This window comes from Myxocyprinus asiaticus, chromosome 20, assembly GCF_019703515.2.
Source record: "Myxocyprinus asiaticus isolate MX2 ecotype Aquarium Trade chromosome 20, UBuf_Myxa_2, whole genome shotgun sequence".
Classification (NCBI taxonomy): domain Eukaryota; kingdom Metazoa; phylum Chordata; class Actinopteri; order Cypriniformes; family Catostomidae; genus Myxocyprinus; species Myxocyprinus asiaticus.
In genome coordinates, this window is record NC_059363.1 from 1,590,974 (window position 1) to 1,615,452 (window position 24,479).

At 38.5% G+C, this 24,479-nt stretch overlaps 2 protein-coding genes across 7 annotated transcripts; one reads left to right on the top strand and one right to left on the bottom strand.

The window, feature by feature from the left end:
- Positions 1-2,630: 2,630 nt before the first annotated feature.
- zfyve19 (zinc finger, FYVE domain containing 19) lies at positions 2,631-11,759 on the bottom strand. 3 transcript variants are annotated; one of them, XM_051645919.1, is made up of 11 exons: positions 11,462-11,759; positions 11,253-11,374; positions 11,107-11,160; positions 10,873-11,036; positions 10,677-10,766; positions 10,426-10,530; positions 8,137-8,349; positions 6,814-6,890; positions 6,063-6,164; positions 3,584-3,753; positions 2,631-3,422 (listed from the first exon to the last, which is right to left on the bottom strand). In XM_051645919.1, the coding sequence occupies exons 1-11, from the start codon at positions 11,513-11,515 to the stop codon at positions 3,341-3,343; spliced, it is 1,233 nt and encodes a 410-aa protein (XP_051501879.1). In that variant the 5' UTR covers positions 11,516-11,759; the 3' UTR covers positions 2,631-3,340. The 3 variants fall into 3 exon arrangements, with proteins under 3 accessions (XP_051501879.1, XP_051501878.1, XP_051501877.1); XM_051645918.1 differs by having other exon boundaries at positions 3,584-3,738; positions 10,426-10,531; positions 10,624-10,766; XM_051645917.1 differs by having other exon boundaries at positions 2,632-3,422; positions 10,426-10,531; positions 10,624-10,766.
- A 465-nt stretch (positions 11,760-12,224) lies between these two features.
- LOC127410720 (mitotic checkpoint serine/threonine-protein kinase BUB1 beta-like) lies at positions 12,225-22,510 on the top strand. Of its 4 annotated transcripts, XR_007892158.1 has the most exons (11): positions 12,251-12,274; positions 12,414-12,472; positions 13,825-13,979; positions 14,061-14,120; positions 16,391-16,535; positions 16,615-16,811; positions 17,021-17,205; positions 17,344-17,528; positions 17,696-17,793; positions 19,944-20,389; positions 20,427-22,510. XR_007892158.1 is itself a non-coding variant. In XM_051645916.1 (9 exons), the coding sequence occupies exons 1-9, from the start codon at positions 12,245-12,247 to the stop codon at positions 20,248-20,250; spliced, it is 1,362 nt and encodes a 453-aa protein (XP_051501876.1). In that variant the 5' UTR covers positions 12,225-12,244; the 3' UTR covers positions 20,251-22,510. The 4 variants fall into 4 exon arrangements, 1 of the variants encoding a protein (XP_051501876.1); XR_007892156.1 differs by lacking the exon at positions 12,414-12,472 and having other exon boundaries at positions 12,225-12,274; XR_007892157.1 differs by lacking the exon at positions 12,414-12,472 and having other exon boundaries at positions 12,239-12,376.
- The last annotated feature ends 1,969 nt before the right edge of the window (positions 22,511-24,479 follow it).

Consider the following 24,479-nt stretch of genomic DNA (forward strand, 5'->3'; position numbering starts at 1 on the left):
AGGTGCGAGGTGGGGCCTCCATGGATCGGACTTGTTGGTCCTGCACATCCCATAGATGTTCAGTCAGATTGAGATCTGGGGAATATGGAGGCCAAGTCAACACCTTGAACCCTTCATCATGTTCCTCAAACCATTTCTGAACAATTTTTGCAGTGTGGCAGGACGCATTATCCTGCTGAGAGAAGACACTGCCATCAGGGAATACCGTTGCCATGAAGAGGTGTACGTGGTCTGCAACAATGTTTAGATAGGTGGTACGTGTCAAATTAACATCCACATGAATGCCAGGACCCAAGGTGTCCCAGCAGAACATTGCCCAGAGCATCACACTGCCTCCGCCGTCCTGCCTTCTTCCCATAATGCACCCATAGTGACCGGTCTGCGGCTACGCAGCCTCATACACAGCAAGCTGTGATGCACTGTGTGTTCTGACACCTGTCTATCATGCCCAGCATTATGTTTTTCAGCAATTTGTGCTACAGTTGCTCTTCTGTGGGATCGGACCGGACGGGCTAGCCTTGCCTATATAAAGTATAATATGACATGCAAGTAAACAAAACAGCATCATTCAGTAATGCTAAAGCAAAAGCGCTTGTAGCAGTAATAAAAAGTGAAGCTAGTTGTTGAAGTTTAACTGATGTCTGCATTTCTTAGTTTAGTTATTAACCTTTGATGTTTACTGTGTTGGTGTTGAAACAACAGCTCGAGTTGAAGCAGTAAAGATAATGTTCTCTCGTTTTCTAAAACAATACCTTTTTTTTTTTTTTTTTAAACAATAAAGGAAAAAATTCAAGGTAAAATATTCTTTAACATCCATATTTCAGGATACAACAACACTGTTGTTTTTATTAAACATTACTTGAAATGTCAAATTTAAGCTCATAAGTCAAATATACAGTACTGTGCAAAAGTTTTAGGCGCTTAAGATGCTTCACAAAAACATTTGTCTTAAGATGGTTATTTATATTTTCAGCTTTAGTGTGTCAATAGGAAATATAAATGTTAGACTCCCAAACATTACTTTTGCAAATAGAAAAGATTAGAGTAGAAGAACAGGGAGCCCTGCAACAAATGTCATGGCCCCCACAGAGCCCCCCACTGAACATCGTGTCAGTCTGAGATTACATAAAGAGACAGAAGCAATTGAGACAGCCTAAATAGATAGAAGAACAGGGAGCCCTGCAACAGATGTCATGGCCCCCACAGAACATCAAGTCAGTCTGAGATTACATAAAGAGACAGAAGCAATTGAGACTGTCTAAATAGATAGAAGAACAGGGAGCCCTGCAACAGATGTCATGGCCCCAACAGAGCCCCCCCACTGAACATCGTGTCAGTATGAGATTACATAAAGAGACAGAAGCAATTGAGACAGCCTAAATAGATAGAAGAACAGGGAGCCCTGCAACAGATGTCATGGCCCCCACAGAACATCAAGTCAGTCTGAGATTACATAAAGAGACAGAAGCAATTGAGACAGACTAAATAGATAGAAGAACAGGGAGCCCTGCAACAGATGTCATGGCCCCAACAGAGCCCCCCACTGAACATCGAGTCAGTCTGAGATTACATAAAGAGACAGAAGCAATTGAGACAGACTAAATAGATAGAAGAACAGGGAGCCCTGCAACAGATGTCATGGCCCCCACAGAGCCCCCCCCCCCACTGAACATCATGTCAGTCTGAGATTACATAAAGAGACAGAAGCAATTGAGACAGCTGAAATAGATTGAAGAACTGTTGCAAATTCTCCATGAAGCTTGGAACATCCTATCTGCCAACAACCAAGAAAAACTGTGTCCAGGTGTATCTCGGAGAATTGGGGCTGTTTTAAAGGCAAAGGTGGTCACACCAAATATTGAGTACAAAATTGAGACTATGAGGAATACCCATAATGCCTTGCGCTGGAATTATTTAATTGTGTTTCCTTGGTCAAAGGGAACATATGGTGGCATTTAAATAGCTGTTATTAAGAATTCACAGAGGTTTTAGATCTTTTGTACAATAGCATTATTTATGTTGTTTTGTTGTGATTTCACCACTAGGGTGATCTGTGTCCCCTGTGGTCAAGTTGGACCCTGTTCACACTATCTCAGTTCTCCTTGTGCATGTACAACCGAAGTACATGCATATATGCATTTCTGTGGAGATTTAAGCTTATTAAATGACTGACCTAGAATCAGTTATAACCTTCTTTATTTAAGCGGTGTTTTTGTATGATCTCATTTGAAGTCCATTCAATTAAAATTGCTGAGTAGAAACAACATTATTTAAATAGCAAATATGAGTTAAGTCTATTTGCATTTAGTTACCTTAATTTAAATAGTTAGGTTAATTCAATATGATCACCAAGTTCAGTGAACTTAATTACACACATTTTGGAGACGCCATTATTTGTCTTATAGTAAAGTCAACTTATTAGGGTTTTCAATGTATGTTCTTGTGGTGTGTTGTTACAGATGTAAGCATGTGGGGGGGGGAGGACAAACACTACACTATTGTGCAATTGTAAACATGCACGCACAAACAGAGTAATTAATGAGGTCATAAAGTGACAACACTGAAAACCAGCTGATGTACAGATATTTGCTTTGTGTGTGTGTGTGTGTGTGTGTATGCAGACTATATATTAAAAAGACATTTATTGACTTTTTGTTCATTTATTTTATTTAGCCACACAATTTTGCCTCTACACAAATGCATCAAGAGCGTCTTAAACACTGTCCAACGAGAACAGCTCAAATCAGGTGAGACTTTATAAGTTAGACTTTAACTCTTAAAAGAAAGCTGCACATTTCCGTGTTTGAAACAAACTGATCACATGACAAACGACAGCGCTTCCTCTTTCAATCTCAACCCAAACTTTGTGTGTGATCGTAAGAGAACGAGAGCGAGCCATTTCAGCTATTATAATGCTAAACATAAACGCTCAAAATATCATTTTTAAACTACGACAGAGATCCGAGGAAATGTGCTGTGAATGATACTGTGCACATGACACATGACTAATCTCATGACTAGTTCTCTAAAACACATGACCTACTTTTGATTAAAGTTTTATGTCATAATGATCCAGTTTTTTATCACCATAGATGCTTAAAAGCCAAACACAGAACATTTACTACAAGCTGTTTGTGCACTTCTTTATTATTCTTAAGTTTCTTTGTAGCAGGCTACAAAATAATCTTTTATCTTGTAATAATACGCCTGTGATTGAGAGCTTCTCGTCACAAACGTTATTTTGGCGACATCTTGTAATTTCTGTCTGCTTTTAGAAAGCACATAAGTTCTTTTAAAGCACATAAGTTAATACATTAAGTATGTTATTGCACATTGAGATTCATGTTTTCTTCTTGGTTTTCTTTGGTGCTGTATATGTGGAAGTACGATGTTCTTTTCGGTCATATTTGTCGTGACCTTGCCTGCGACAGTGTGGAAGAAAAAAGCAATAAATCAATCATCTTCTCAACAGGCAGCACATTTATAACCCAGTGAAGGATTCGTGAAACTATAAAATGTTGACAAGCTGGAGTTTAATTTGTCGGGGTTGAACTGAAGTTGTGCTGCTCTGACATCCTCTCACCTGAAGCAGCGGTTGCAGTACAGATCTCCATCACACGTGTGACAGCGGACGGAGGCGTCCTGATTACAGATGCAGCACCACGGCAACTCTTCGTCACCATCATCACCCTCATCATCGTCATTAAAGCGGCGGGACTGAGAAACAGCAGCTGGAGGCTTTGATGTAGATGACTGTGCAGAAATCAGAAATAACGCACATTTCAGCCATATTCCAATTACACAAACACACAACTGTGATGCATACACTTATATCTCAATCCTGCAGTGTAAACGTTATTTGCAACATATAGTAAATATTTTTTGCATCGCTTTCCAATAAAAATACCTTCAAACAAAAAATGTATTTACTTGAGAGGTAAAATGACATAGATACAGACATAGAGAGACATTAAGAGACATTTTAAATTAAATATTGTTACATTTTTTCTTACAATATTGGAAAAGAGATGTTTAATCGGATGTCTACGATTAAAAAAAATTTTTTAATTGAGTAATCTTTAATCAAATAAAATGACAAAATATTTTACGGTTTATTCATTTAATTTTGTTGTGAATTTGAAATGCGTACATCTTAAAAATAGGCAAAAATACAGTATATTTATACAGTATATACTTTATATTAGAGGTGGACCGATAGTGGATTTTGTCGATACCGATAACTAATTAAGGGATAACAGTCAGCCGGTTGTTATCGCACAATAAACCTCGACGGGGTGATCAGGACCCCGACGTGAAGCGGAGACACTTGTATCAGCCTAAAGGGGTTTATTGTGGGACTGACTGTACATTATCCCACTTATTACACAGCTACTAACCAAATAAATAAATACAAGGACATAAAATATTGATAAGCGTTGAAATGATGTAATTTGAGAAGAAATCGCTGAACAGCTGGAATCAAACTCCGGTTTGTGTCGGACTTCTGTTGGTGTTTACTTACAATTACAGTCTGACTCCTCATAATTCAAACTATTACAAGACTACTTGCCAAATAAACAAATAAACGGACATGAAACATTGATGGAATTATTTTATTAGCTCGGACAGTGATCCGAGAAGCAGAACCTGAATGATCCCGGATGTGCGATTGTCACAGAGCAATATCTGACCGCTGGATGGTGCCTTTTATTGTGTGGATTTTCTCCCACTTTTCTTCCCAATTTGGAATGCCCAATTCCCAATGCGCTCTAAGTCCTCGTGGTGGCGTAGTGACTCGCCTCAATCCGGGTGGCGGAGGACGAATCTCAGTTGCCTCCGCGTCTGAGACCGTCAATCCGCGCATCTTATCACGTGGCTTGTTGAGCACGTTACCGTGGAGACATAGCGCGTGTGGAGGCTTCACGCTATTCTCCGCGGCATCCATGCACAACTCACCACGCACCCCACCGAGAGCGAGAACCACATTATAGCGACCACGAGGAGGTTACCCCATGAGACTCTACCCTCCCTAGCAACCAGGCCAATTTGGTTGCTTAGGAGACCTGGCTGGAGTCACTCAGCACGCCCTCGTGACTCCAGGTGTGGTAGTCAGTGTCAATACTCGCTGAGATACCCAGGCTCCTGGATGGCGCCTTTGACCAATCAGAATAGAGTATTCTAGGCAGCTGTGTAATAAGGTGGTGGGAAAGGCTGATAATGATTAATCTGCATATCGTTTAAAAAATGTATTTATAAAATGTAAAAAAAATAAATAAAACAAAACGTACTCTTTTCTTCCTATGACGGGCACAGACAGAGTCATAAATGAATAAAATCCCATATGCAGTTTATTGTTCAACCAAATCCCCAAAATAATCAGAAACAATGATGATTTGGTGCATAACACGGGACTTTTAAGTCTAAACAAGCCCGAAACAGACCAGGGACTCTTATTTTTAAATGGCGAAATGATGAAAAAACTACCGGCAATTATCAGCATCAATTTTTGTCGATAACGATAGTTCCAAAAAGCAACTATCGGCACCGATTAATTTGTAAATCCAATATATCGGTCTACCTCCACTGTACATATATACTGTATATATACACATTCTCTAAAAATATCTTACACAGTTTCTTTTAAGTATTTTTTTTATTTATTTTTCAGGAAAACATGACAAAACTGTAAAAAAAAAATAATAATACGGATAAAGAAAATACAGATATATATTATTTTATTTTTTCCTGTCTTTAAATGCGACACCAGAATGAGCTTACTTGTTACCCACTGGTATGTTTATTTTTCTAACATAAAAAAAATTAAAAATATTTTTTTTTATTATATTAAAACTAATATAATAATTCTAATATCATAATGACATTTAATTACTTGTTTCCCAAGTAGTTTTATCCATATATATATACATATGTATATATTTTTAAAATATTTATATTCCTTTATTCTTTACTTGCGACTCTAGAATGAACACACTGACCGTCTATAGGATGATATTGCTTGTGTTTGTGTGATGCACACATGTGTGGGACTGCAGGTTTATTACCAGTTTCCTGTTGGGCGAGTCCTTCTCTCTGTTCATTGGTCCCCTGAGCTCAGGTGGGATGTTGTAGCCGCTGGCCTCATCTAGAGCCGCCTCCTCAGATAACTGACAGTGTGCAACACAACATGATATCTTCAAATTGAGCTACTGACTACTGACAAACATCTAAACAGCAGTCTCTTGTGGTACTTCTGAGAATTGCAATGGCCAAAATAAACTGATTAAACAGGTAATAAACAGACTACCAATCAAGTTTGGACACACCTGCTCATTATTGATAGTATTTTCCACATTTTAGAATAATGGCAAAGTCCTCAAAACTATGAAATGACACCAATTAAGAATGGGAAGTATGCAGTGACTAAAAACACGTATTTATGATCCTCAATGTAGCCATTCTTTGTCTATTTTACATACTCGTGGCACACTTTTCCTTCAATATCTGCTCCAACTCATCTATTCAGAATTGCAGTTTTTGTAAATAAATTCATACATATGCTCAATTCATATTTGCCTACAAACATTTAAGCGTAAGCATTTAGATCAAGTTCATTAGAAACATAAATACAGTCGAGTGTACTTAATTGGCAGTGTATAGTATTTTAATCTCCGTAATGGTTAACTGCGACTTGAGAACGTTTTTGTGGAGACAAAGTTTCACAGTAAGTATATTACGAACAAAGAGTCTTTCAATAAATTCTAGAAGGAGCCACAGACATTATAATAATAATTTTTTGCCTATTATGTCACAAACCTTTTTCAAAACTCTGTTGATGGCCTCTTCTTCATTCTCTTCATCACTGTCAGGTTGTTGGAAATCTAACAGTCTGACTAAAAATAAATGAAAAATAAAGCGAAACCACATATGAACAAATTAAGGTGTGACACACACACAAAATGATGCCCACAAACACCAAAGTAAACATTAGACAAACAGCACTGGTGTAAGTTGTAGCATGATGCGGTCTTATTTTTAAGACTAGGGACTGGGGGGGGGCACTGCCCCCCTAAATTTTCCTTGTGACCAACCCAATGCTGAAAGATAATCATGGAGGACTAGAGCTATTGACGTGACGCCAATTTGTAGACAAACCCGGAAGGCTAATTCTTCGTGGCTTCCTTCAGGTATCCTCCCCAATTTGGAATGCCCAATTCCCAATGCGCTCTAAGTCCTCGTGGTGGTGTAGTGACTCGCCTCAATCCGGGTAGCGGAGGACGAATCTCAGTTGCCTCCACGTCTGAGACCGTCAATCCGTGCATCTTATCACGTGGCTTGTTGAGTGCGTTACCGTGGCGACATAGCGCGTGTGGAGGCTTCACACTAATCTCCGCGGCATCCACACACAACACACCACACGCCCCACCGAGAGCGAGAGCCACATTATAGTGACCACGAGGAGGTTACCCCATGTGCCTCTACCCTCCCTAGCAACCGGGCCAATTTGGTTGCTTAGGAGACCTGGCTGGAGTCACTCAGGTCACTCAGTACGCCCTGGATTCGAACTCGTGACTCCAGGGGTGGCAGTCAGCGTCTTTACTCGCTGAGCTACTCAAACCCCCAAAAATGATCATTTTCAAATTATGAGTAAAATAAGGCCTGTGGTGAAAGTGACTTGAAGAAATTTTCACGTTTTGTACTATAACATAAATTACACACAGTCAGACCTCAATCGTGGATTTTGAAGCCGTTGTGTCTTTTAAAAATGCATGTTGCTAACCCGTCGCTAAATAAGGACTACAACAATCGTCCATTTTGTAAAGAAAGTAGCATACATGCTGATGGGAGTTGTAGTCCTTAATTAGCACTGTGATAGAAACATGCATTTGTAACAAACACAATAGCTTTAAAAATAACGTTTGAGGTCTGACTGTGTGTAATTGATCTTCTAGAACAAAATGTGGAAGCCTCTTCAAGTCATTTTCTCCACAGGACTTCTTTTACTATTCCAGAGGGAACCCACGGCTCAAAAACACGAATTGTCTTCCAGGTTTTTGCTGGTTTACAGCTCTATTGTGGTCTAAAACCAGAACAACTTCAGCCATTGACTACTAAACTAGTCTGGAGAGGCGAGTGTACCCTGCTCTGGGTCTCGTCCCTGCAGCAGTGCCAGTCTCTTGGCTATCTGCAGCATCTGCTCCTGGTTCTGTTGGTCTTTTTGCAGTTCCTGCATGGCTTCCTCAAGCACATGGGTCTTCTCCGCCTGCAGCTGTTTGATTGACAGCTCTGTGTCATCTAGATTCTCATTGAAGTTCCTGCCCTCTAGCTTATTGAGATCATTTAGTGGCATGTCTGTATTTACAGAGTATAAAAGAAGAAAACATGGTGAAACCTCCAAATAAACACTGAAGCCCATCATCATTTTCTGTCATTTTTACAGTAAGAAAACTGGTGCAAATAATGAAATGCAACTAACCATATAATCGTGCACATTTAGAATAGCAAAATGAGTACGGCAGGCTGTTCAAGTTTTAAAAGGGAAAAGAAAACACTTCCCATATCTTTTGTTGTTGATGTAAAAGGCCGAGCATCCAGCCAAACTCTATGGTATTTTGGCCAGGACAAAACTACACAAGGTAAAAGGAAATAGCACCTAGACTACATTAAGCACAAATTCACTTGCAACAAGGATAAATATGGTTTGTGCCGACCATAATGTCATTGTGCTGTATCTCAAAATAAATCTCAAAGTTTGATTTCAAGAACATTTTTGTTACTTTTGTCCAATAAACAGTTTTGGAAACGGGTCACCACTTGATGTTCAATGTAAGCGAAACCAGATGAGAACGCACTACTTTAAAATATAGATAATGAAACAGATTCAATCTCTGAAATCAGATAAAATCAGCCATAAAATACAGCAATAAGCCACTCGAGACCTTGCAATACAGTGATTTTACCATGGTAAGCCTTACAACAGCCTTTAACTGTGGTAAAACCATGCTATTAAAGGAATGTTCTAGTTTCAATGAACTCAATAAGCATTTTTTGGCATAATATTTATTTTATTTTTTAAAATGTTTTAATAGATCCATTTTTTTTTCTCCCTTTTTCTCCCCAATCTGGAATGCCCAATTCCCAATGCGCTCTAAGTCCTCATGGTGGTGTAGTGACTCGCCTCAATCCGGGTGGCGGAGGATGAATCTCAGTTGCCTCCGCGTCTGATCTGCGCATATTATCACGTGGCTTGTTGAGTGTGTTACCCCGGAGACGTAGCGCGTGTGGAGGCTTCACGCTATTCTCCACGGCAACCACGCACAACTCACCACGCGCCCCACCGAGAGCGAGAACCACTTTATAGCGACCATGAGGAGGTTACCCCATGTGACTCTACCCTCCCTAGCAACCGGGCCAATTTGGTTGCTTAGGAGACCTGGCTGGAGTCACTCAACACGCCCTGGATTCAAACTCGTGTCTCCAGGTGTGGTAGTCAGTGTCTTAACTCGCTGAGCTACCCAGGCCCCTTTGGCATAATATTGATTTGCACAGAAATATCTGACTTGTCGCTCAGCAGCAGCAGCAATAATCGCTGTTCCAGTGAGACACTTACAATGGAAGTCAATAGGGTCAATCCGTAAACATTAAAATACTCAATGTTTCAAAAGAATAGCCACGTGACTCCAGCCAGGTCTCCTAAGCAACCAAATTGACCCGGTTGCTAGGGAGGGTAGAGTCACATGGGGTAACCTCCTCGTGGTCGCTATAATGTGGTTCTCGCTCTCGGTGGGGCACATGGTGAGTTGTGCGTGGTTGCCGCGGTGGATGGCGTGAAGCCTCTACATGTGCTATGTCTCCATGGCAACGCGCTCAACAAGCCACGTGATAAGATGCGCAGAATGACAGTCTCAGACGTGGAGGCAACTGAGATTCATCTTCCGCCACCCGGATTGAGGCGAGTCACTACGCCACCACGAGGATTTAGAGCACATTGGGAATTGGGCATTCCACATTGAAAAAAAAAAAAAAAAAAAAAAAATAGCCAAAAGACATAAACAATACGTGTGTTCACACGATTTTAGTGTGATAAAATGTTTACATCTTATGGCTATACTTTTGAAACAGTGAGTATTTTAATGTTTACGGATTGGCCCCATTCACTTCCATGTTTTTTTTATTTTTTATAAACGAGTGACGAGTTGAAAATAATTTTTTGAATTAACACTATGCTTCAAATGCTGTTGAACTTGTATTGAACCCGGAACATTCCTTTAATAATAAATATCTCTCCTTTTGTGCCCTGAAACCAATAACAATGTGTTGGAAGCAAAGTTATTTTCCCCCTATCATCCTGGAAACCAATTCAGAGAATTCCACTTCACATAAAGCACTTAAAATACATTAGGAAATTAAATACAGTTATGAATCTACCGTCCGCAGATGGATGCTGGTTGTCAATAGCAACTTCCTCTGTCATCTGTGTGATTAAATCATTGGTCTGTTCGGTTTGAGTTCTGCTGTCGGGCGGCTGATGAACCTGCACACGTTAAACATCCCATGAGATTCTGAGTCAAATTCATGAAATATGTCATTAAGTGTTATTCAAGTAAAAGCTGATTGTGTAATTACTGGACGTGGGGCTTGAGAGGGCGGGAGTACCCCCTGTAAGGCAGCCAAACGCTCCTCCATGTCTTTAGCCGATGGTACCGGCTTAACCGGCGCCTTTAACGCAGCTAGACGAGACTCCAGCTCTTTCTCTGATGGTATGGACTCTGTTAGGAAAGAGAGAGAGAGAGACATCTGGTTGCGGTTATTATGCTTCAACAACGCAAGATGGCACGGAGATGACCAAAAACCACAGGACGAAACACATTTTACTTGGCTTGGTTTCCTCTTTCAGCTTCTGCAGTCTTTCTGCGATGACCTGGTCCTCTTTACTGAGACCTCTGGTTGGAATGCGACCCACAGAACTGATTTTACCACCTCCAGGTTTTGGAGGCTGATTCTGTTGAGCTTGTTTGGCTTCAAGAGCAGCAACGCGCCTGTAACACAACATCTAAATGTCATACAGTGTCATACAGGTGCATTTCACAGGTAAACAGAGCATCTTACTTTTTATAGTTTTCTGGTGGGGACCATCTGCCAGCATCATTCTGGTTGCCTGTACTAGATATACAAAAGGATCTGTCAGTTGTGTATTAGAGAGATCATATAAACAGTGTTTACGTTGGAAAATCAGCTGTGTTTGGTTACCACACCTTGTTAAGTTCCCATGACATTGTTTACACACTTTCTGCTGACTGTTTCCATATTTTGGCACCACAGCAGTGTATGTCAGACACCCAGAGCAGAAAGAATGGCCACAGTTTTTACATCCCAACTGCAAAAACAAAAAACAAAAAAAACTGAGTCAAATAATTTCAATGTAAATGTTTGAATTAAATCATATATATTTATAGAAGCAAACCTCTTTCCTGAAGAGAGTGAATTTTGATGCACAACAGTAGCAGCGATGATCCATACTCTAATTCTTCAAGAAAACAATTATACTGTACAGCTGATATCACCAGTGTGCCACTTTAGATGGTCAAAAACATCAAGATTTAATATGTTTATCCCCCAGTAGCATGTGTTAGTAGCGGGTTTTAATCTATGAACTGCACTGTAATCCGCTTTTATAACTTAAATATCCTTAAAATACCGTTTTCATATATTAAAACTATGTTACAGTTAATGTGAAATAGTTGACATTTCGATTGCATGAGCATGTAAACACAGGAAACACTGTGAGAACTGGAATTGTGGGGAATGTAGTCTTTTTGTAAGAACCTTCGTGAATAAAAGAATCGTTTGACATTTTCAATGCAAGATGAGTATTGAATTATATGAGAATGTTAATAATTAAACTATATATCTAAAATATTTGATGAATTACGAGCAGTATGAGTAAAACTTTAAAGCTGAAATGACAATATAAAACTACATTTCCCAGAAAGCATTATGACGCAAATACTACGGCATACGTAACGAAATTCTATTTTAGACAAAATATCTAAAGGTACATAAATAAAGTTCAAAACACAATTTAGCGATTATAATACATTTGAAACACACACAAAAATTAAGTAAAACAATTATTGATTACTATTTAGCATTCACCCGGTTGGCTCCCGTTTTGTCACGTGAACGGTCCGTCCAATCGGAATCGCGTAAGCGCTCTTCCGGTTTATGTTCAAATGTCTGATGCTGCATGAATCTCTGGTCAACAGCATCAAATAGAGTGAGAGATTTTATTAAATAAAACTCATATTTGTACACTTTTACTCTGTTAAGACGCTGAGTTTGGCGAATAGAAGCATATCAAGAGATTATTGGTGAAAAAGTATGTTATGGTGTTTGTTTTCCTCTTTATATTTCAGTTGAATGTGTTCGACTGCGTGTTTATCACCTCATTAAATGTGTTTAATGTGCTATAAAGGTATGGCAGTTGTACTGCGTTTTTACAGTGTTTTATATGTTTGACCATCAAACAATCAGTGTTTTAACCCTTGTGCGTCAATTTCAAAAAGTTACTCAGAGGTCCTTAGAGGACAAAACTGCCATACAAATATGATATATTAATATGAATATTTGTTTATATAATGCAACTTGTTTTTTTATGAAGAAAAAAAAAAACATATATCCATATACTAAATGATAAGGGAAATATTTTTTTTTGGGATTATCACAGTCTGGGATATGTCAATGATTAGTTAAAACATTGATTTTGATGCATTATTTTGTGTGCAGTGTCAGATATAAAAATAAAAAAAACTCAAAAAAAAACAACACACTCGGGACCTTAAAGGACAAAATGTCAGCATCAAAAAAACTGGCATAAAAATATTATATATTAATATTATTTTCTATTTTCAGAATTTTAACCCTTTAAATGCCAGTTTGTTTGCATAATGCCACTGTTGTTTTTTTACAGACACACAAATTTCTCAATACACACATACAAAACACACTCTGACGTCCATACCAACACACCCACATAGTTTTAGCTGCATCATTTATTCACCTGGCCTGCAGTGCTCTATAATACAGCAAACAAAAATAGGGGAAAAGCATGTATTTGCTCCATAGGCTAAACATGAGAAAAATGGCGCCATCTGGTGGAAAATATTAAATGTAAATTTTGAAGCCAGGGCTCAGGAATTAAATCATAATATCATAGAATTCATGATTTTATGCTTTAATGGCACTGGGATCAATTATTACAGTTTTAATGGGTTTCAATGGGGACATTTTTGTCCTGAAGGTCCTGAGTGTAACTATTTTGTGTACACAGTGTATTATAGATGTATTATAGGAACTGAGGTTGAAATATTAAAATTCCCCCCAAAATACACACCTTTGGCAAAATTATCAAACACAGCCAAAATGATCAAAAAAATGAAAAAGACAAAAATGTCCCGAAGGTCGCACAAGGGTTAATTTAACATCAATATTTTAGGTTAAAATTTAGACATGTATAGCTTAAGGGAGAATGTATACTTGACATGCTGTGACTGGTCACCATTTAATTTAAGCTTTTCACCATATAAAAGTCGATGTAGGCCTATTATCATTACAGAAGAATGGGAAAAGATTGTTTGAAGTAGTTATACAGTTTAATGTTTCACCCTGCGGGCTGTAGTACTTGAAATTTCATGTTGATGTGTTTTTCAAGCATTTAAACACTCAAATAACTCTGAATGTCCAGTAGAGTTACCTACACTTTCAGTTGAACTAGAATTATTCTACTTTGAGTTTTTGCTCTGACTCTTGCTGTTATTCTTCTGACAGAACAGATTATCAGTCATGGCAGAGTGCAATGCCGAATGGGAATTATGTAAAGAAAACATCCAGCCGCTGAGACAGGGTCGTGCCATCTCTGCCCTGCACCAGGCACTTAGTCAGCAACAAGAGGGAAACAACACTGTTCTCAATCAGAAGAAACAGTGAGTGGTGTTTTTAACCCAACAGAAGACACTTGTTCTGCTCTTGGAACAATTCAATTATATTATCTTTTCTTTTTTCAGAGCTTTTGAGTCTGAGCTGCGGCTATATGATGGAGATGACCCACTCGATGTTTGGGTCAGGTAAGTAACTTTGTTAATCCTCACAGGGCATTTAAAATTAGGGATAGAAAAATTGAAGAAAACAATATTAAAAGTGCAGAAAGAAAATAAGAAAACAAGGTAAGGTAAAAAGACACAATTTAAAGTCAACATGAAATCAAATTTGACCCTATTAACTTGCTTAATGCAGATTCCTGGGTTTATTGTAAATGAATCAACAGTGCATGTTATTTCAATGGTAAAAATGTTTGTCATTAAATTGTAACAACTTGCTCTGCCTCTACAATGACTTTACCTGTTCCTTCCTAAAATGGCTAGCGAATCCTGTTTCATGTTGACTTTAAGGATTATCTGTTTTAGAGGTCGACCGATAGTGGATTGTGGTGCTCACACAAAGACATAAATGAAACAAAACATACACTCTTACAATAATCTACAATGTATTACAATATAAAAACCATAAAGTAAACATTGTCATAGTCAAACATTGTCAGTGATTGTATTAATTTCACCTCTAGAGGACGCTCTTATACTGTAAAATCAAGGAGTTTTAACTTTAGAATCCTCCAGCGTTGTAAACGGAGAAAAAAAAACTATAGGCGTCGATGCATCTGTAAAACCAGTTTTCTAAATAGCAACTATCAGTGTCAATATATCGGTAAAACCAATCTTCCAAAAAGCAACTATCGGTGCCCATATACTGGTAAAACCAGTCTTCCAAAAAGCAACTATTGGCGCCGATATATCGGTAAAACCTGTCTTCCAAAAAGCAGCCGTAGGTCTTCCAAAAAGCAACTATTGGCGCCGATATATTGGCAAAACCAGTCTTCAAAAAGCAAATATAGGTCTTCCAAAAAGCAATTATCAATGCCGATATATCGGTAAAACTGGTCTTTCAAAAAGCAACTATTGGTCTTCCAAAAAGCAACTGTCGGTGCCGATATATCGGTAAAACCGGTCTTTCAAAAAGCAACTATTGGTTTTCCAAAAAGCAACTGTCGGTGCCGATATATCAGTAAAACCGGTCTTTCAAAAAGCAACTATTGGTTTTCCAAAAAGCAACTGTCGGTGCCGATATATCAGTAAAACCGGTCTTTCAAAAAGCAACTATTGGTCTTCCAAAAAGCAACTATCGGTGCCGATATATCAGTAAAACCGGTCTTTCAAAAAGCAACTATTGGTCTTCCAAAAAGCAACTATCGGTGCCAATATATCAGTAAAACCGGTCTTCCAAAAAGCAACAATCAGTGCCGATATATTGGTAAAACCGGTCTTCCAAAAAGCAACTATTGGTGCCGATATATCGGTAAAACCAATCTTCCAAAAAGCAACTATCGGCGCCCATATACTGGTAAAACCAGTCTTCCAAAAAGCAACTATTGGTGCCGATATATCGGTAAAACCTGTCTTCCAAAAAGCAACCGTAGGTCTTCCAAAAAGCAACTATTGGCGCCGATATATTGGCAAAACCAGTCTTCAAAAAGCAAATATAGGTCTTCCAAAAAGCAATTATCAATGCCGATATATCGGTAAAACTGGTCTTTCAAAAAGCAACTATTGGTCTTCCAAAAAGCAACTGTCGGTGCCGATATATCGGTAAAACCGGTCTTTCAAAAAGCAACTATTGGTTTTCCAAAAAGCAACTGATCAGTAAAAGCAACAATCAGTGCCGATATATTGGTAAAACCGGTCTTCCAAAAAGCAACTATCGGTGCCGATATATTGGTAAAACCGGTGTCCTGAAAATATATGCTACCTATCAGGATGAGCTACCAATGCTATAATCAAATAGTTTTAGGGTTAGGGTTTGGGCTAGGGTTAGGGCTTAGTATAGCCTCACACCATATCACACTACATGATAGTTATGCTGGTAGCACATCCTGATAGGTATTATCTGCCTGTCAAGATGTGCTACCTAGGTTTTTAAAATTTTTCATGCTGTTGTAGTACATATCGACAGGTTCTCCCATGCCTCCCGACTTGTGCTACCCATGTTGTAGCTTTACACATCACTGTTTTTACTGCTGGTAGCACAACCTGAGCAGGTAGCACAGATTGTCAGAACACCAGTCTTCCAAAGAGCAACTATCGGTGCCGATATATTGGTAAAACGGGTCTTCCAAAAAGCAACTGCTGGTCTTCCCAAAAAGCAACTATCGGCGTCCATATATCAGTAAAACCGGTCTTCCAAAAAGCAGCTATCGGCAGTGATGTATCATTAAAACTGATATAATCTGGTACAGTGTGGGCTGCAACTCATAGGAAATCACACCTTTCTTCTTTTTCTGCAGATATATAAAATGGACGAAGCAGACGTACCCGCAGGGAGGAAAGGAGAGTAATTTATCGGTTCTTTATGAAAGAGCGGTCATGTGCTTCACAGACGACAAGAAATATCAAAATGACATCCGCTACATTGAACTCTGGATCGAGTATGTGAGTGACAGCCCAAATATTCCTGCACAGGACATTTTAATACACTAAATACAACTTAAATGTCCTCGTTTTTATTCAGGCAGTGAACTGTTCAGACCCGATGGATGTCTATCGCTACATGCAAGCTCAAGGGATCGGGATTGCCCAGGCTGTTCTGTACATCGCCTGGGCTGAAGAATACGAGAAGAGGGGGAATTTAAAGATGGCCAACAGCATATTTCAAGATGGCATTAAGTGTGGCGCAGAACCGACGGATAAACTCCACTCTTTTCACAGGTCTGGAAACAGAAAAGTGTTTTAAAAGCATCACCGTGTTAGACTTTTCAGGGAAATCAACCTACAAATGGCTTGTAGTTAACTTTGCATATTAAGCTGGGACATGAGAAAGTATTCAAATTACAATGATCTGCTTTAACTGCTTAAATTGTTTCCTGTGCACTAATGTCTGTGTACTATGTCTTATAATTCCACGTGTTCACCTCCAGAGCTTTGCAGGCACGTGTGTGCAGACAGATGATGTCATCAATGACTGAACAACAGAACGATGATGATGAGGATGGAGGAGATGAAGGACCCACAGAGCCTCAAAGATTCTCATTGGCTGAGCTGAAATCTAAAGGGAAGAAGAAAGGTGTAGTTCCCATAAACCGAGTGAATGCGTCAGTTGGATGTGAGTTGGATGTCATTACTTTCTTTAAACAGGCCATTAAAGATCATATACACAGATGTGCATCTCAACAAACTGAGGTTGAACTTAATATTATTACAATAAACTGTTCTTTCCTGCTCTTGCTGTATTGTGACATAGATGCACGTGGACTGCAGTTTAAACAGCCAGTAGGCCCTAAACAGAACGCTCGTCTAGTGATCTTTGATGAAAATAAAGCACCTGAAACTGAATCACAAGAACCCAAACTAGAGATCTGGATGGCACCACCTACAGCCCAAGCCAAAGAGAACGAACAGAAACCTGAGAAATGGACCAATGTGAAGGTACAAATCGGTTAGTTATTTGATAAAAATGAGTATCTAATACCTGCTTAACCTGTTAGCCTGACAGGTATTCTAGCTAGTTTTGTGTCTTGGGGCAGTTTAAAGAGAATGGAAAAACCTGTTATCAGTTGTTTGGTAAATGCTGCTCTATCTCTATCTAATTCTAGTTGCCTCTGAAGTCACGATCGGGTCTCAGTTTCGTGGTTCCGCCTCCCAAACCCAGTTTCCAGCCCTTTGTAGAAGAGGACGTCAAGCCTCCTGCTGTGTGAGTGCTATCAGAGATATACATACTATGTTTTGTTTACACTCATATTAGCATCCAAATCAGATGATCTGATCACAAATGGTCAGTCTGATTTCGTGACAACAAACACACTTCTGCAAAAGGGGTAAAGGCTGCTGTGTGCAGACCTTATAAAGCTGTAACTTACTTCAAATTTTGTTAAATTTATTTATTTATTTTTGACACCTTTTGTTTACAGTTTCATTAACCTATGAATGGCCAGCTAATAGTTGTCTGCACATTAAGCTGGAATAGAAGAAAGTATTTTAACACAGAAAAAGATACATGCATCAGCTTTAACTGAAATAAAAATGGTATTTCTTTTTTTTTTTTTTTTTTTTTCAATTTGGAATGCCCAATTCCCAATGTGCTTTTAAGTCCTCGTGGTGGCGTAGTGATTCGCCTCAGTCCGGGTGGTGGAGGACGAATCCCAGTTGCCTCCGCGTCTGAGATCCTCAACCCGCGCATCTTATCACGTGGCTAGTTGAGCGCGTTGCCACGGAAACATAGTGCATGTGGAGGCTTCACACCATCCACCGCGGCAACCACGCTCAACTCGCCACGCACGAGGAGGTTACCCCATGTGACTCTACCCTCCCTAGCAACCGGGCCAATTTGGTTGCTTAGTAGACCTGGCTGGAGTCACTCAGCACACCCTGGGATTCGAACTAGCGAACTTCAGGGGTGGTAGCCAGCGTCTTTACCACTGAGCTACCCAGGCCCCCCAAAATGGTACTTTCTTAAAGGGATAGTTCACCCAAAAATGAAAATGCTCTCATTATTTACTCCCCCTCATGATATCTCAGGTGTGTATGACGTTCTTTCTTCAGCAGAACACATTTGAAGAAAAATAGTAAAATATCTCAACTCAGAAGGTCCTTAAAATGCAAGTGAATGGAGATTTCTCTTATGAAGCTCCAAAAATCACAGACAGTCATCATAAATGTCATCCATACGACTCCAGCGGTTAAATTAATGTCTTCTAAAGCGACACGATCACTTTTGGTGTGAAAAAAGAGCAATATTTAAGTACTTTTTAACTCTAAATCATGCTTTCGGTCAGCAGCCTTATACGTGAGAGCGCTGAGCTCAAGCGGTCTCTCGTGTGACGTATTTACGTTGGCATGTTTTGGACGTAATCTCACGTTCTTCTCTCTCTTGAGACATCCAGGAGAAGCACACAAACGCACCATTGTGAGTAAACAAACAGATAATAACAGATCTAAACCAAAACCAACAAAGCTTCTGTGCAGTGTTCCTCCTTCTCACTTGTAAACAGCGCTGCTCTTCCGGCTGTGTCGCACGTGTGTCAGTTCTCACGTGCCAACATGATTACATCACACGTGCATACTGATGCTGACCGGAAGCATGATTTATAGTTAAAAAGTACTTAAATATTGATCTTGTTTCACATCAAAAGTGATCATGTCACTTTAGAAGTCATTAATTTAACCTCTGGAGTCGTTTAGATGACATTTATGCTGACTGTCTGTGATTTTTGGAGCTTCATAAGAGAAATCTCCATTCACTTGCATTTTAAGGACCTTCTGAGCTGAGATATTTTACTATTTTTCTTCAAATGTGTTCTGCTGAAGAAAGAAAGTCATACACACCTGAGATATCATGAGGGTGAGTAAATAATGAGAGAATTGTCATTTTGTTCCTTGGTCTTATTGTGAATCAATCATCATTGCAAGTTATTCTTAAGAAGAAAAAAAACATTTGCCTTTGTAATTTTTAATCATGTAATAACTTGCTCAGTCTCTGAAAAAACAAAAAAACAACAACGCTCATTTTCAGCTGACATCACTTAGAGTTCACGTCGAATATTTTAAAAGGAGATTACATTTTTTTTATTTCCAGGCCTGGAGAAGACCTTTTTCCTCTTCTCATTGGCTAGAGTAAAACTTGCTCACTTGATGATGGGGAGACCGTAGTCAATGAAAAGGTCTTAACAGTTCATGAATCAGTCTGAACAACTCATTTGCGAATCAGTGCTATATGATTAACTTTAATATTATATATTTTAAAAAAATTCCATCTTGGTTAATGTGAGTGACAAATATGAATGTGTTTGCATGCCTACAATTTCGATGTACTTTTTATTTATTTTCTTGCCCATTTTTCTTCAGGACTCCGTGTAAAATCAACCCAGCGGTGAACAGTGTCCTGTCGGCCAGGAAACCCTGTAAACTGGAGCAGACACCCTTAAAGATGCTACAGGAGCGACAACAACACATGCAGCTGGAGCAGAATGAGGACAGAAAGACGCGTGAACAGAGCATGTACTGTAAAGAGCTGCTTTACAGCGGAGCCACAGAGTTCTGCTTCGAAGAGCTGCGAGCCGAGAGATGTCAACAGAAACAACAAACGCTCAAACTACTAACCAACAGCAGCGCTCCAGACGAAAAAGAGTGTTTCGATTCTAATTCAAACTGAAAAAGTGGACAGAAGGGCTGCGTTTTAAAGTCTAGTGAGCTTACTACCTAGACAACAGTTTTGGGATAATTTGAAAGTCCAAACACGCCTTAAAATACTTACTGGATAGGTAGCTCGCTAGATTTTGAAATGCAGAAATGTAGTCATTATTTGTTTTAGATATTTGTGTGTAACAGTCTCTGAGTTTTTGTACATATGTGTATATATAGATGTATATTTTTTGTACATGCTTTTTGTAACCACATTTTGATCACTGAGGACAGAGCGGTCTTGAATATCTCACATTTTAAACATTGCTTTAAGTGATTTTTGTTCTGTGGGGTTTATACTGTAGTGTTGAAGGTGTGCTAATTGACACTTGGATAAATGCAAAACATGCCATAACATCAAAATTGCTTGCACTTTGTCGAATTATATAATCAGAACATTTTCTTGGAAAAAGTAATTTTATTAACCGTGAGTGACTATATTGTCTAAGTGTGCGTTGTGCAAAGCATGTAAATCCTGGAAATATTACAATAGTGTTGCCTGGGAAAATCACAGAAACTTTGATAGGGAATATACTTTTTTTTTTTACTGTTTTAAAATATTTTATTGGGTAAATATTGCTCTTTTGTAGAAATTGTGTAGAGGGTAAAAGTTGCTTGCAAGCCATAGTGATGTCTGATTTAGATGTTGAACAAATAGTGGATGGAAAAGGCAGAAAACCGATTAATCGGCTGATATTTATTTATTTATTTATTTATTTGGAATGCCCAATTCCCAATGCGCTCTAAGTCCTCGTTGTGGTGTAGTGACTGGCCTCAATCCGGACGAATCCAACAGAGGACGAATCTCAGTTGCCTCTGCGTCTGAGACCGTCAGTCCGTGCATCTTATCACGTGGCTTGTTGAGCGCGTCACCGCGGAGACCTAGGGCGTGTGGAGGCTTCACGCTATTCTCTGCGGCATCCACGCACAACTCACCACGTGCCCCACCGAGAGCGAGAACCACATTATAGTGACCACGAGGAGGTTACCCCATGTGACTCTACCCTCCCTAGCAACCGGGCCAATTTGGTTGCTTAGGAGACCTGGCTGGAGTCACTCAGCATGGTGGTAGTCAGCGTCAATACTCGCTGATACAAACCCAAAACACACTAGGGAAATGACAGAGACTTGGCCCCATTACAATGCTCTAGAATAGATTAAGTATTGACCAAATTAAGCTTTTTATAGTCTATATATTCACCAGATGAAGGGTTAAATATATATATATATCACCAGGTGAATTTTTTACATTATTATTCACAAGATTTGAAGCTGGAGACATGATGTCGTGTCAGGGCACATTTTGATATAGTCGCATTTTTCTTTGCATGCCCTCACTTCAATTAAGAACACATGCATTGACGGATAAAAATATGGATGAATATTGAATGAATGTTGAATTTTGTTCTAAAACTATCAGCAACTATCGTTGATTTTTGCCGATAACTGATCGTTCCAAAAAGCAACTATCGGCACCGATTAATCGGTAAAACCGATATATCGGTCTACCTCTAGTCTGATTTGTCAGTGACTTGTTCTATTGAGTCAGATCTTTTCAATGAATTTGTTCAAATGGTTCACAAATCGGTCTGAATCTATATGAATCTTTAAAAATCTGTGTCCGGAAATGTCATGGAAATTAATTGATCAAAAAGGGGCGGGAACCCTGACAAAAACAAGACTCGTATTCAGACAACAATCGCAATTCAGGCACTAGTTTGTGATTTGACATATTAACAGTCTGCTCACTTCAAGTCTAAATGTATTTTTATTTCATGTCTTATTCTATAAGTGTTGTGGTTGTAAAAGTGCACAAATAAGATGTTGGCTCCCTCAAAAACAATTAAGAAAGAAAATTGTGAATGTCATTAATTCCTCTGTCAGCAGGTGGAGTGAAGTGTGATGTTGGGCCCCTCTGAGAGCCTTCCAGCAGCTAATGATGTTTGAGTATCTAATGGAGTTGATGATTTCATGTGATAATATTGATCTCGTTGTGGTTTTAAATAGTAAACACTGAGCATTTCCCTCAGGAGAAACAAAGTGAGCAAAAATTATAAAAAAGAAAAATGTTATCTGATAAATCTGCAACATGACCTGCTGCACCAATTTAACATTGTTATCGTACAACTCTTTTACATTTTCAAAAAAATATGATTTTTAAAAATATATTGTAAAATATTACAATACTGCCAAAGAAGCCAAGAGCTTACACTGTATCTGGAATAAAATATTAAAACTCCTTTTTTTTGTTTTGTTTTTTGTTAGATGCTTCTACACTGACTGCACTGTAAGGTTACACTTATATTTTTGCTTTGGAATGATGTTTTAGGGAGAGAAAGCCCAAATCATGTACACATGCCACATCAGCCAAATCCCTTAAATCATGTAGTTCAGTCAGTGAATAGAGGATGGTTGTGTACTTTTAATATGCTAAAAACACACCCAAAAGTCTTTTGGGGCTTCATTGTTGTGCAATGGACTTAAATGCCCCCTCCAGTCCTGATGTCTTTGTTTCTGGCTGATTCCTAACACTGCATAACAAAAGATTTCATGAAGGACACTTCAGCTAACAGCAAAGCAATTCACACTATTGCTGATTAACTAACAGACCAACCAATCTTTTATATTTTTTGTAGTGGTTATGGTTAAGGTAAAAAATGTCTTGGTGGTGTAATCGCCCAGAAATCGTAATGAAGAAAATGTAAAAAAAAAAAAAAAAAAAATTTCACTTTGTGATTTAATAGTTTAGGATAATATTAATATTAAATAAATAGCATTAAAATTATTCATTTAATAATAAGTAAATAAGATTTTTATTATTAAATAATATTGTAAATAATATTTTTTCATTGTGATTGAATAATTATAATATTAAAATTAAATAATATTTTTTTAAGTGTGCCAAATATTATAAATAAGATTAATACATTATTTAATAACATTATAAATAATAGTAATAATATTAAATAATATTTCACAGTATTTTTATATTCATATAATATTTTCTAAAAATATATTTATAAAGATATTAATAAACATATATATACTTATTGCTATTTATACAATTATTAATATTAAACAATATTTTTGGAACTGAATAAAACCAGCTATTTCAGATGTTACTACATTTTACCCGAGAAAAACATTGATAAAGTATTTTTTATATTTAGATATAAAGATATTAGATTAGATATTAGATTAATATTTAGATAGAATTTTTGTTTACAAATATTACATTTATAAAAATAAATAAAATATATATATTTTTTAAATTATTTTTAAATTTGTATTTATATTTCATTTTAATAGTATTTGTACAGTATTTCTGAGATTTTGGTTGAAACTATGGTCACCATGGTACCTTTGTCTATGAAATTTGATTCATACCCTGTCATGACACGGCTGTTATTTCAGAAGTCACACAGCTCATCACCATCCTATAATGACTCTCATCATCTCATGAATTATTCATGAACTGACCAGTTTATCAGTGCAGGACACCTCTCAGCTGAGGCCATACCTGCAGTCTCAAATCACCCACTCACGTGGAAACGCTTCACCACGGCGACAGAGGGGGTGTGAACAGTCTCCTAGGGGATGCTTTCTTTGCCATGTCTCTGCCACTACACACACACACACACACACACACACACACACACACACACACACACACACACACACACACACACACACACACACACACACACATGTTTTGTTTTATATCATTGTGGGGACTTCCATAGACTTCTATGGATTTTATACGGATCTAACAATAATTTCTATCCCCTAACCCTAAACCTACCCCTAAACCTAACCCTCACAGGACCTTTTTGCATTTTCAGAAAAACATCGTTTAGTATGTTTACTAAGCCATTTCCCTCGTGGGGACCGCTGGTCCTCACAATGTAGGTTATCTCAGGTTTTACTATCCTTGTGGGGACATTTGGTCCCCACAATGGAGGTTAAACCTGCACACACACACACACACACACACACACACACACACACACACACACACACACACACACACACACACCAAAGACAACCCACAGGGGAGAGAGAGAGAGAGAGAGAGAGAGAGAGAGAGAGAGAGAGAGAGAGAGAGAGAGAGAGAGAGGGGAGGGTAGAGGAAGCTGTTCTCGTATCCTCTAGATGTGGATTGTATCTTATTTTTAACATGGCACCATCACAGGACAAGAA